The 13,887-nt window shown below is 44.7% G+C and overlaps 1 protein-coding gene across 1 annotated transcript; it reads right to left on the bottom strand.

The window, feature by feature from the left end:
• Window positions 1–377: 377 nt before the first annotated feature.
• On the bottom strand, window positions 378–1,103 carry LOC141763638 (4-galactosyl-N-acetylglucosaminide 3-alpha-L-fucosyltransferase 9-like). Its single transcript, XM_074628156.1, has one exon. It carries the CDS (start codon window positions 1,101–1,103, stop codon window positions 378–380), a length of 726 nt encoding a protein of 241 aa, XP_074484257.1.
• Between the last annotated feature and the right edge of the window lie 12,784 nt (window positions 1,104–13,887).

Genomic DNA, 13,887 nt, shown 5'->3' with positions numbered 1-13,887 from the left:
AACAGGCTGCCCAGTGTGCTGACTTGACTATGACTTAATGGTAGAGCAGCTATGGCAAAGGATGTAAAGAGAAATTAAAATAATAGAAATATATGACAAATGTCAAAAACAGCATTTGTGAAAATAATGAAACCTCAGATAACCTTTTCATCACAGTGTTCAAAGACCTTCTACTGTGCCCCTTACAAAATATAATATTGTCTTCCTTTTATAAGAATATATGTGAAACTACAAACCACAGAATCCAAGATTATTATCCCTACAGACTTTCTGTAACTTCTTAGAAATGTAACAGTTGAGTGCATTATGACACCTTCAGCAAAGAAGTGAATTAAAGACACAATATGTAGAATTTCGATGTGAGTGATGACAACATGTTAACCCCAGAACCATTTGTTAAGATCATGAACAGCTTGGTACTCCTTGTGGTTTTGTAAGTATTTACAAGTTTTGCAAGAATGTTCAATTCCAAACTTAGAAAATTTAACTTTATACCTGCTTGTATATCTAAAGTATCTCATGTACTCTGTATGATTTTGGTCAAGGTAAAGTAGCCGCTCTGCCAGCTCCTTTGGAGTGGAAAAGTCATCGACATGAATGAAAGAATCAGGTGGGATATATTCCTCATAATTTTGTCTTTGAGGGCCCAGAGCTACTGGTACAGTTCCCAACATCATAGGTTTGTATACCTTCTCTGTGATGTAGTCTTTGTAGATAGAGTTTTCAAAGGAGAGGTAGAATTTACAACTAGAAACTATCTCTTTATAGCCTTCGATACTTGGACGATGGCCAAAGGCTCCTCCATAAGTATGAATGTTGATGTGTTTCTTCAGTTCATTGTAGAACTGAACTCTCTTTAACTTCGGGCTCCATCTGCTCACAATCCAACACACCAACTTGTCCTTTGCTGGCAATTTGAAACTTTTATCTTGCGATGTCACTTGCACCAGAGACCCATAAGGCACTGGAATATTTGAATCTGGGCGATAATTGCATGTTAAGTTGAATACGTCATTAAGTTTAGGGAATTGAGTTATGATTGCAGGTGGCTCCATATTAAACCACACCCATTTCTGAAAATAGGGACGCGGTTCTGTCGGCATGGGTCCTAGATCAATGTGGTGGATGAGAACCCCGTGGGCCTTAGTGTAGCGGAGTTAATGATTACACTTGCCATTACTAACTCTGTCTTAATATGTTTATATGTATGTACACTGAATGAATGTATTATATGTCATCTGTTTCAATATCGTGTTATTTACTTTATTATTTACTTTATTATTTACTTATTATTATTCATTTTATATATTATTTACTCTGACATCTGATTATAATGGAGGTTGCCATGGAGACCGTTGTGTGTACGTAGCATTAGCGCCCTCTACTGCGCCCATGCAGACTTGACAGCTGGTGTGGTAGGTTGACTTTGAATTAGCTCCGTAAATATAAAGAGCATAAGCCTTGTTTTTATGGGTAAAATTGTGTTTCTGTAAATTGTATGTCGAGCTAAGCTTACAAAGTACTAGAGAAAATGCTGAATGTTGATATTAGTTGCCTCTTTGATTGTACTTTGTTGAACACGCCACGTTGTCGGTGACTTTGCTAGCTTAGTTAAAGCTAGCTGACTAATCAACAGCAACTTCAACTGATATCATTTTGTTTTAGCATCTTTGAGAAGCTTTGCCGCTGTGAGACTGACTGTGGGAGATCTAACATCATCTCTGTATTATCAGGTACATGTTGTATATTTTTATATTTGTATTAATGTTAGCTTGTATGTAAATAACTTGTAAACAGTCTGCATATGCCGTCTCCGTGCATCTTTGAGAAGCTTTGCCGCTGTGAGACTGACTGTGGGAGATCTAACATCATCTCTGTATTATCAGAATAAATGGCGAGTTGGAGCCAAACGTGACGGTGTGTGGACATCATTCATAACACAACGCAAAGAGAGAGTACACAACTGCTACAATGGTGCCGTGACCCGTTCTTCTCCTTGGTGTTGCTGCGGACTCGACGACAAGACCGGAGTTTCATCAGCTCCGCCTGTTGCGCAATCAGCTTTCCATGGTGCCATGAGTCGCAAATGTGATTGGAAATCTGACAAGTGTTACTTTCTATGGACTATATTTTGTGATTAGCGGATTTGAGTGATTTAGAAGAAAATAACTTTACATGTAGTGATGTTAATGGGATTCACTGTGTACATGTTATTGCTATTTTTATAATTGTGAAATGTGGAGGTAAAAAAAAAAAAAAAAGAAATATTCTGCTAGGATTTTATTTTTTTTCTTCCTCTTCTGTGAGTCGAAGCAATTTGTGTGTGGTTTGGGCATTATATATATATTATTTTTTTTCCTGTATGGAGGACAAAGTGTAAAAAAAAAATAAAAAAATCCCTGGATAGTCATAGTGTTAAGTTTTTTTTTTCTTTTCACTGAAAATGGATGGGCCTAATGTGTCGGGTATTGGCAGGGGTACGAGTATGTGGTTTAGTCTACTTTCAAATGTGGACGGTGGACGAACTAGGGTAAAACCTGTGACATCTACCCCTCATATTGCTAAGGTAAATAATGTGGGGTGTGATAATACTTATGGCACTGCTGATGTAGGTGCAGAGGGGCAGTTTACACCTTCTGATCAGGAGGTTGAACATGTCCCAGTGACTGCTCTGAGTGACTTAGTGAAACAGATTGGGGCCAGTATTGGTGAAAACATTGTCTCCTGTCTTAAGTCCATTCCAGCTAATGATGTTAGTGTGCCTCATTCGTCCACTGCTGATCTTTCTAAGGTTAACCTGACAGTTAGCCATGAGAGCTATGAACCCCGCCCTTTCAGGGGAGACAACACTGACAGACTTTCAGTCTCTGAGTGGGAGAAATCTGTCAGGATTTATCTGAGTAGGAGGGGCATTGAGCTGTGTGACCAAGTAGAAGAAGTGCTCAATAAGCTACAAGGGAAAGCACGGGATGTTGTGAAGGTTGGGCTACGTAGCAAACCCTCGTTGGACTTGATGTCAGGCCCACAACCTGTGTTTGACATACTCAGACAGCACTTCAGTGAATCGGTGGTCTCTTTTATGCCTCTTGCTGACTTTTACGACACAAAGCCTTACCCCACTGAGACTGCTGTTGACTACTGGATTCGGCTTAACAAAGCCATTGACATTGCTGTGGATGGACTAAAGAGACAAGGCAAGACTCTTGACAACCCCGCTCGTGAAGTGACAGTTATGTTCATCACTCATTGTCCCGATCCTGAACTGTGTTTAATCTTCAGCTGTAAGCCACTGGAGGAATGGACTGCCACTGATGTTCAGGTGCGGCTGGACGAGCATCACCGTAAACGGCGTCTCCAGCAGCGTCAATCTGCAGGCCCAGCTGATCGCTTGCAGCCTGCCCAGGCTGAAGAGGTTATTCGCAGCCATGTTCAGACTACAGAGAGCCCTTCTACCCCGCAACCGCATACTGCCGGTAGACCATTTCCAAATGAGAGTCAGTCTCTTGAGCATGTCATCTCTCTTCTGGAGCGCTTGCTGTAGCGTGAGTCCTCTCAGCGTTCCAGGCCTCCTCGACCAGGGACTGGCAGCCGCACAAGGTCGCGGGGGCCATGTGCCGTTTGTGGGAATGATAATCATGACACTGTGTCCCACTGTAGGAGTGAACGTCTTTGCTTCCGCTGCCATGCTGCTGGACATCAAGCGATGACTTGTCCTGTCTCCCCTGGTCCTGCCTCGTCTGCTGCTCAGCCTGGCGGTCCAAGTCAGCAGGAAAACTAACTGGCCCACATGAGCAGGGGACTAGTGGAGGGCCAGTTAACATGTCCCCACAAGAACAGGAGGATGTTGATCTTGAATCTGTTTACTCACAGTTCTGTGCCTCAACAGATGATGACACTACCGTGATATTTCAAAACACGCAGAGGCTTTCTGCTACCGATAACCTTTTCTACACTGATGTGCTGGTCCAGGATGCTGTGAAGCTGCGAGCTATGCTGGACAGTGGCTCGATGGCCTGTTCCTTGAGCTCTCGCATGCTTCCCCTCTTGGAACAAGCTAATGTTGTTTCTCCGGGCTCTGTTTCTCCTACATCAGTTGTTCTCATTGGATGCGGGGGTTTGCGAACAACTCCTGTGGGAGTATGTGAGCTTCAGATGAAAGTACTTGTTAATCGCATCTCAGTCCCCACACTCATTGTGGAGGGTCAGAGTGATGATCTCATTCTTGGCAGCAATGTCATCAAACATCTCATTCGGGTGCTGAAGCATTCTGAGGATTTCTGGGAGAAAGTGTCTCTTTCGGATCAAGGTTCCGAGGAGGAGGAAACGCTGCTGCAGCTGTTGACCACTGTGGAGAAATGGAGAGGAAATGAGTGTTCTGACAAGGTGGGCACTGTTAAACTCAAACATGCTGTGACCTTGGAGCCCATGAAGGAACACTTGGTTTGGGGCCGCCTGCCTAGCCATAAATGTCTCTCCGCTGGCAGCACGGTCATTGTAGAGCCAAGTGAGTCTCGCACAGTGCCACGGACAGTTATGGTGGGTCGTATTGTGACACCGCTGTGGGGCGACGGTTGGGTCCCGGTGAGAGTCACCAACCCCTCCACTAAACCAGTGACTCTGAAACGCAACTGTAAAATTGCTGACGTGTCCACATGTGTGGCACTGGAAGACTTTGACACTGACTACCTGTATGAAAATGACTCACCTGTTGATGTGAAATGCACAGTGACCAAGACAGCTGACAAGTCTGACACAGCCAGTGAGAAGAGCTTGACTGTTGACTCAGAGTGCCCTGCACACTGACCTTGCAATCCGACACTCCGTGACTTAGGACTGCAAGACATTGACGTTGATTCGAGTCATCTGTCTCCTTTTTGGAAAGCAAAGCTTGTTGATCTGTTGGCCAAGTATGAGTCCATTTTCTCCCGCCACAGGCTGGACTGTGGAAGAGCAAAAGACTTTGTCCACCGCATCCGACTGAGTGACAGCAAACCCTTCAGACTCCCTTATCGCCGTCTGTCTCCATCACACTACGAGAAGCTCAGAGTGGCCTTGAATGAAATGGAGGAACGTGACATCATAAGTAAGTCTACCAGCGAGTATGCCTCACCTCTTGTCCTCGTCTGGAAAAAGAACGGAGACTTGCGGCTCTTCACTGATTTTCGTTGGCTGAACGCGCATCCCTTGCCTCACCAGGCTGACGCCTTGGCTGCCCTCGGAGGGAATGCATTCTTCTCGACCATGGACCTGACCTCTGGTTATTACAACGTGGAGGTCCATGAGGAGGACAAGAAGTTCACTGCGTTCACCTCTCCATTCGGTCTGCATGAGTACAACAGGCTTCCACAGGGCCTATGCAACAGCCCTGCCACGTTCATGAGGATGATGATGGCTATCTTCGGTGATCAAAACTTCTTGAGCCTCTTGTGTTACCTGGATGACATACTGGTATTTGCCCCTGATGAACAGCTGGCGCTGCAGAGGTTGGAGATGGTTTTTGAGAGGTTAAAGGCGCACAACCTGAAACTAGCTCCTAAAAAGTGCCACTTCATGAGACCTTCTGTGAAGTTTCTTGGACATGTGGTGAGGAAGGATGGCATCTACACTGATCCTGAGAAAGTCAAAGCCATCGTTGACTTGGATGACAGAGATTTGATGGAGGAGGGCACTGGCACCCCCTCTCCTACCAAGATCAGATCCTTCCTTGGAATGGTTGGCTTTTATCAGCAGTTCTTTGAGGGATACTCCTGCATCAGCAAACCGCTGTTTGCACTGACGTCTGGGATGAGGAGGCCTCGTCATGCCAAGAACAAAAGGAGCCCACCTGTGATCAGGAGGCTCACCTCTGCTGACTGGACACCTGAATGCAGTGAGGCTTTCGAAAAGCTGAAACAGGCATTGCTGGATAATGCTACCCTTGCTCACCCAGACTTTGGCAAACCTTTCTTGCTCTCGGTTGATGCCTCTTCCAATGGCCTCGGGGCTGTATTGTCTCAAGTGGTTGAGGGTAATGATGTTGCCCGACCCGTCGCATTTGCCAGCAAATCGCTCAACTATGCCCAGTCACGCTATCCAGCTCACAGGCTGGAATTCCTCGCACTCAAGTGGGCTGTTTGTGACAAATTCAGCCATTGGCTGAGAGGCCAAAAATTCACTGTATGGACAGACAACAACCCGCTCACGTACATTCTCAGTAAGCCGAAACTGGATGCCTGTGAACAGAGATGGGTGTCGAAACTGGCCCCATACGACTTTGACATCAGGTACATTCCTGGCCCTAAGAATGTAGTGGCGGATGCCCTCAGCCGTGAGCCATTTGTGCAACCGAGTGTTCTTCATCGCCTCACAACAGTCCCATACGGTGCACTCCTGGAGAAAGCAAATGCTTTGGACCTTGACTGTGTGCAGGATGCTTTCCGTCTGTCTTGTGATCCGTTGAGCCGGCTACATGTGCTTCATCCCTTGACAGTGGCTTCCAACACTGCAGTGGCTGTGCCCCTACATCCATCTATCTCCTCGCAGGCAGTGTCTGCTGTTCTGGAGCATTCTTTGGATCACGAGTGCCTGCCCCCTCATGCTTTGCTCTTGCCTCAGCTCACTCAGTCCATTCAACCACCAGAGCTGTCTGAATTCCACCCTCTGCCCAAGGACACGCTGATGGCTATGCAGCGTGCTGACCCCTGTTTGAGTCGTGTGCTTCACTTTGTGGAACGTCAGAGAAGGCCGTCTAGACGTGAACGCACACATGAGCCTGTTGATGCTCTGCGGCTCCTTCGATGCTGGGACCAGCTCACCATCAACTCAGGTGTCCTGTATCGCACCTCTAAGGACGCTGTCACAAAGAGAAAAACTTACCGGTACGTTGTGCCCTCTGCCTTGAAAGAGAAAGTTCTCAGAGGGGTACATGACGAGGCGGGTCACCAGGGGCAGAGACGGACACTCTACCTGACGAGACAGCGGTTCTATTGGCATGGGATGGAGGAGAATGTCAAGGAGTATGTGCGGCGCTGTCACCGTTGTGTGGTCAGTAAGTCTCCTGAACCAGAAGCCAGGGCGCCACTCGAGAGTGTTAAGACATCCAGACCTCTTGAGTTGGTTTGCATTGACTTTTGGTCTGCTGAAGACTCCTCAAACAAGTCCCTTGATGTTCTCGTAGTGACTGACCATTTCACCAAGCTGGCTCAGGCCTATCTCTGTCCCAATCAGTCAGCCAAGGCTGTCGCTCATCAGCTCTGGAACAATTTCTTTTGCGTCTATGGCTTCCCTGAACGGGTGCACTCAGATCAGGGTGCGAACTTTGAGAGCAGTCTGATCGCAGAGATGCTCCAGGTTGCTGGTGTTGAGAAATCTCATACAACGCCCTACCACCCCATGGGCAACGGAGCGGTTGAGAGGTTCAATCGCACCCTTGGAAATATGATCAGAGCCCTTCCGCCGAAAGCCAAGCACAGATGGCCCCAGCACCTACGATCTCTCACCTTCTCCTATAATGCCACAGTTCACGAAACCACAGGCTTTGCTCCCTTTCAACTGATGTTCGGCAGAACGCCCAGGCTGCCTGTGGACATGATGTTTGAGTCTGTGCTTATGGATGACCAGATGATGGATTATGATGCCTATGTACAGTGTCTCAGACGTGACTTGGCGGAGGCTATCAAGATTGCCCAGGCCTCAGCCGCTAAGCAACAGGGGAGGCAGGCTGATCTATACAACCGCAAGCTGAGAGGTGCACCTGTGGATGTTGGGGACAGGGTCCTTTTGGCTAACAAGGGAGAACGCGGACGGAGGAAGCTGGCTGATCGCTGGGAGAGCCACCTCTACACTGTCGTGGAGAAACATGAGAACACTCACACTTTCAGACTCAAGAACTCTGCAACAGACCGAGAGAAAGTGGTCCACAGGAATGTGATTATGCCTGTGAATTTCCTGCCCGTTTCAACTGAGCATGAGAACTGTTCTTCAGTCAGTGGCCTGACCGATGGCGATGTGGATGAGTCTGTGTTGGATGCAAATGAGAGGGGCTTTGTCTTGCTGCCTGAATGTGGACCTGAGGACAGGACTGTCACATGGATCTCTCAGCTCCCAGCCTCCACGGGAGATCAGTCAACTACTGCAGAGGATGTTCCTGCTGCTGATGACTCAGTGGAAGCCGTTGACGAATCTGACCCGACTCTGCCTGACGATCCAAACTTGACTAGAGAGAACAGACCACACCAGTCTGGTCTTTGTGACCCAGCTGTGAACACTGACTGTTCTGTGGACTTTGTTGACTCTCGACCTGCTGTTGTTTCGCTGCCTCCTGATGCAGGTTCTGTAGTTCTGTCAGGGGCAGACCAAACCCTTTCCCGTGATAACACACGGAGAGTGACGAGATATGGGAGGGTTGTTAGACCTGTTTTAAGGCTTATTCAGCACATGAGCCAGAAAGTTCTTGCTGGTCGTTGATAGTTATGTGTAGTTGCATTGGTACATAAGTGAATGTATTGCTTCTTCTGCTTGGTGGGAGATTATTATAATTTTTTTTTCTCTCTCAGAATATGACACCTGTAAGTGAGTATAGGTAATGTGTATGTTCAGGTGGTTCATGATTGTACTGTCTTAATGATGCAATATTTGAGTAGCCTAACATGTAGATGGGCATGTTTTCCTATGGGTGTTGGTAGGCTTTGCAGACCTTTCACATTCTAATTCTTAAGGAATAGTCTTTATGACTGGAATACTTGATATCTGTGATCTGAACAGTACTGTACGCATAGGCATTTTTTTTCTTTTCTTCTGTATATTGTTGGTACCTGGTATGTTCTGTTCTATGGTGATCTGGCAGCTCAGTCTCACTTGTTCATTTTGGTTTGGCTTGAATGGGCAAGTGAAAATCAGCAGGGGGGAATGTAGCGGAGTTAATGATTACACTTGCCATTACTAACTCTGTCTTAATATGTTTATATGTATGTACACTGAATGAATGTATTATATGTCATCTGTTTCAATATCGTGTTATTTACTTTATTATTTACTTTATTATTTAATTATTATTCATTTTATATATTATTTACTTTAATATTTAATTATTATTATTCATTTTATATATTATTTACTCTGACATCTGATTATAATGGAGGTTGCCATGGAGACCGTTGTGTGTACGTAGCATTAGCGCCCTCTACTGCGCCCATGCAGACTTGACAGGTGCACCCCGCATCTGGTCAACAGTCTGCATATGCCGTCTCCGTGGTAGGTTGACTTTGAATTAGCTCCGTAAATATAAAGAGCATAAGCCTTGTTTTTATGGGTAAAATTGTGTTTCTGTAAATTGTATGTCGAGCTAAGCGTACAAAGTACTAGAGAAAATGCTGAATGTTGATATTAGTTGCCTCTTTGATTGTACTTTGTTGAACACGCCACGTTGTCGGTGACTTTGCTAGCTTAGTTAAAGCTAGCTGACTAATCAACAGCAACTTCAACTGATATCATTTTGTTTTAGCATCTTTGAGAAGCTTTGCCGCTGTGAGACTGACTGTGGGAGATCTAACATCATCTCTGTATTATCAGGTACATGTTGTATATTTTTATATTTGTATTAATGTTAGCTTGTATGTAAATAACTTGTAAACAGTCTGCATATGCCGTCTCCGTGCATCTTTGAGAAGCTTTGCCGCTGTGAGACTGACTGTGGGAAATCTAACATCATCTCTGTATTATCAGAATAAATGGCGAGTTGGAGCCAAACGTGACGGTGTGTGGACATCATTCATAACACAACGCAAAGAGAGAGTACACAACTGCTACATTAGGGTAAAGTGTCTTGTCAGCTGTCAAGCGGCATTTTTCGATATTGAAAATACTGCAGTTCATAGTATGTTTGTGGCCAAATGGCCAACTCCAGATCAATACTATAGTGTCGGGCTCAGCGTCTACTGCTGCTGCCTGGATCTTCTTGGTGTCGCTGGGTTGTGGGTTGATGTGCATCTCTGTAGAACTGTTGTTGTTTGGGTCCTGGGTCTGTTCTCTCTCTCCACACAGCAATGTAGGACAGAATTGACGGCCTTTCTCCATGTAAATGCCAAACTTGGGGTCTTTGAAGTCATGCTTATGTGAAGAGAATGCAAAGAAAGCCAAACACCAGTAGACTGCTGAAGAGAAATGTGCGCTGGGAAGTCAACTGGCAGGCTGAGCAGGACATGGCTTCACCTTCGGAGAGAGAATAGATCCATTGATTGTAGACATGACATTTGACTGGACAATGCATTGAGTTGTCTGATTGTAAGCTAGCTATATTATAGGTTGTTCTGAATACCTAAATACACAAAGAGCCCCCTGGTGATGTTATCGGACATTCTTCTTTACTTCTTTTACAGTATTACCACGGATGGAGAAGACTGATGTGTAACAAAGCCTCGGTATTTGACGTAAACCAGTCCAGCCTCCTTAGGAATGAGAACAAGCTGGTAACCCAACATTTGGCGGAGGTTTGGAAAGGCCCAAACAACCCAGTCCTCCCTCCCGAGGCCCTCAGACTGGTTCATCTGGCCCCACCACTTGAGAATATTTTTCATTTTCTGGCACCCAAAAAAGTTACATTACCAGTACATTTATAGAGTGAAATACATGTTTGAAAAGTGTTTATGATGTATCATATTTCTCTATATAGGTTGTTCTGTTTACCTTAATACACAAAGAGCCACCTGGTGATCTTATAGCACATTTTTCTTTACTTCTTTTATGATAATATATCTTATTACTATCTCCCACAGAGGAGGTCTCATTTGCAAGCTGTTGCCCCCACATACATACAGTACATACATACATACACCCTCCCCCACCCCACTCTCACCCACACTCTTTTCGCTGTTTAAGCTACGTCACCACACCCCCAGCACACTTTCTCTGAGCGTTTACTATGGATTTACATTGTAGTTAATGGAAAGCCCCAGTATTTGACGCCGTGGGAATGAGAACGAACTGGTAATCCAACACTGGGCAGAGGTTTCGAAGGGGCCCAACAACCCACTCCCCCCCTCCGAGGCCCTCAGACTGGTTCATCCGGCCCCACCACTGACATCAGAGCACACGTACTCCTTCTTCTGTAAAGGTATTTTTATATATATACTTATATGAAGGTATTTTATTGGATCATGTGCACAGTTTAAGGACCTTTTAAGGCATAAAAACTCTTAAATAGTTCTTCGATTTTCCTTGAAATGTCAGTGATGGGATTACATTGTAAAAACTGTGTAGATTTTATTCTATTACATATACTTATTATTATACAGATAATAAAACGTCTCTTTGAACATTCACAAACTAAACTGATCACTCTTAAAAAATTTCCAAATGTCCTGAAAATGAAGCTGAGACAATTTAAATTTGATTTAAAATTGAATTTCTATTAAACAGAATAATCAAATAAAAGCAGTTTCAGGTACAACTAAAGATTAAAGTGCTTCTTACTGTGTTTGTTGTCTGCAGAAATACAGGTGGAGGACTGTAAAGACGAAGATAGACACTTCACCTCCGTCCACTATGTAGTACATCAACCAGTTGTCAAGTTTTTTTTCCCCCAGGATGGCAAAGTTATGACCCACCTTTCTCTGCCTGTGATTGGTTAGTACTTTTTGCCTTTGTTGGTTGGGTTGGTTAGATTTATTCATGAGGAGTGAGATTGGTTGGGGTTAGGGTAAGAATATCAGGGTTAGCCAATCAGAGGCAAAGTAGGGCAGGTCAGAGTAGAGCAGGACATGCCCTCAGCGTCCAAGGGAAAAAAATATTGCTTCAAGTCATTACTGTCAGGAACAGGATCCGCCTGTCTATCTGAAACCGGGCAATGCCAAAGTTTGCAAAACAAAAACTTCAAAACACAGAAAGCTTAGTTGTTTCTTTCACTAGCAAGGACCACAACACCCTGTCATGGCCATCGGCATTAGATACCGCTGCCCAAAGCACCCCTTAGGGCCGGTATGATATGCACACTAAAATGGAAACCCATCTGCGGCAATGGTAAACGCTCCGAGAAAGTGCACCCGCGACGTACATGAAACCTGCCTTGGCGGAGGTCTGCGCTCTCCGAGTGCACTTCTAGTTACCCTTGGCGTCACTTAAGAATTAGGCGACAAAACTACTATATTTAGGTTTAGAAAAGAAATACATGGTTGGGCTTAAAACTACTACATTTGTACAGTGAAAATGACACTGAACGTTGTGAACACGGGACACGAACGAACAGCTGATTGTAACATGATGCATGGGACACGATCTGCGATCTCCTGGATGGAAGCCTTTAGCCTGGATGAAAGCCTTGTGTTTTTTGTGCAATTTTGAACAGTGTATTCCTCCGATGTGTTGAATATACCACCCAACACATTTGGGAGTAGATTATAAATAGATGGGAGGATTAAAATGTTTGCATCTCTGACTCTTCCCTCTTCTATCCCTCTATTGCCTGTCCTCTATCCATCCAAAATTACGTTCCCCTTTCTTCTCCTCTCTGTTGGAATACCTTCTTCCTACCTTTCTTTCACCAACACTTCTTCCTTTTTGAGGATGATGCCGTAGCAAAACATGTGCAATGTCTTCACCATTTTCTCTTTTCTCCGCTCCTTGTCCCCCTCGATTGTCAACCCCTCTATTTGTGCTTAAGTAGCCTTTGCTATCTTTCTCCGTTTTATCTCTCTTTTGCTCCCTCTCTTTCTCTTGCCAGTGATTGTCTGTCTTGCTGTGCACCAGATAAGAGCTTTTTACGGCACAAATGACAAGCACACAGGAGGGGGTTCATTCCATTCGCAAACAATGATCTGTAAAGACACACTGTTTGAGATGTAAAAAAAGCACTCTGCTGAGACCGCCTGGGCAGACCTGGAATAGACAATTCAACGCACCACTTACCGACCCATTCAGCCAATTTGTACTTAGAGAAAATATGCACAAGGTGGAGGGACTATAAGCAAAAAGCATTATACCAAAAAAAAAGTTCTATATAGCACTAGGAAATTGTTCCATAGGCTTTTAGCAACTTGAATCATGGGGCTGCAAAAGAGAGGTTCGAGGCCTATAGAAAATAAGAGGTTTCTCTCACAAGTTCAAAAGTCAGAGTCAAAAAGATCACACTTTTCAGCTTTGCACATATGCAAATAAATGTCAGTCACGGTGATATCAGTTATCAGGTTGTCCCCATTATTGGAGTGTCTCATTGGGGCCATACAGTAGTAGTCGCAGATGCTCAAACAAATGGCTTCATCCTAAGCAAGTATTAAATAGAGGAACAACAAGGTAGAAAGCATAAGCTGCAATAGATGCAATGGCTAAACAAACACAGCACCTAAAGGCACAAACTAAAATATTTTTTCTTAAGTTAAAAGTTATAAGATTTTGATGCCAAATAACAGATTCTAATGGCATTGAATGCCTAGAAGAGTCACTAATGTAAAGGAACACATTTCTTTGTCTAATTGTGGGGACTCTCCCAATTCCCTTTCACCGAACATACAAGGGTCAAATGAAGCCACTGCGTCATGATGACACCAGCGCCAACTGCCTCATCCTGCTTCCACACCAAATGCACAAATATGGCATTTCACAGAGCACAAGGCCCCTCCTGAGAATGTGAGTGAGCCATAGCCACGTGCACTACCAAGATTTTTTTGCCAGGGTTGCGTTCGAAAAGTCAAAAAATTACGTCCTAACGCCTTTTCCTAACCACTTTTCCTTGACCTGGATGGAAAACGTCATGAGGTTAAGGAAAGATGAGAAGGAGAATTCAGAAGGACTGGGGAAAAGACAACCGTGGTGTTAAGAGAATCCGACTGCTCTTACACTATAAGCTCCGTAATTATGATGCGACGGCAGTGGATGTTAGTGACGTGAGTCTGCCATAGTGAAACTACAATGTTCTGA

Source organism: Sebastes fasciatus, chromosome 3, assembly GCF_043250625.1.
Source record: "Sebastes fasciatus isolate fSebFas1 chromosome 3, fSebFas1.pri, whole genome shotgun sequence".
Classification (NCBI taxonomy): Eukaryota; Metazoa; Chordata; class Actinopteri; order Perciformes; family Sebastidae; genus Sebastes; species Sebastes fasciatus.
The sequence above is the reverse complement of the archived record's forward strand: the minus strand, read 5'-3'. Positions and strand labels throughout refer to the sequence as shown.

What these genes read in the sequence shown, in the direction of transcription:
- LOC141763638 (XM_074628156.1), bottom strand. Translation starts at nt 1,103, where the DNA reads ATGCCGACAGAACCGCGTCCCTATTTTCAGAAATGGGTGTGGTTTAAT.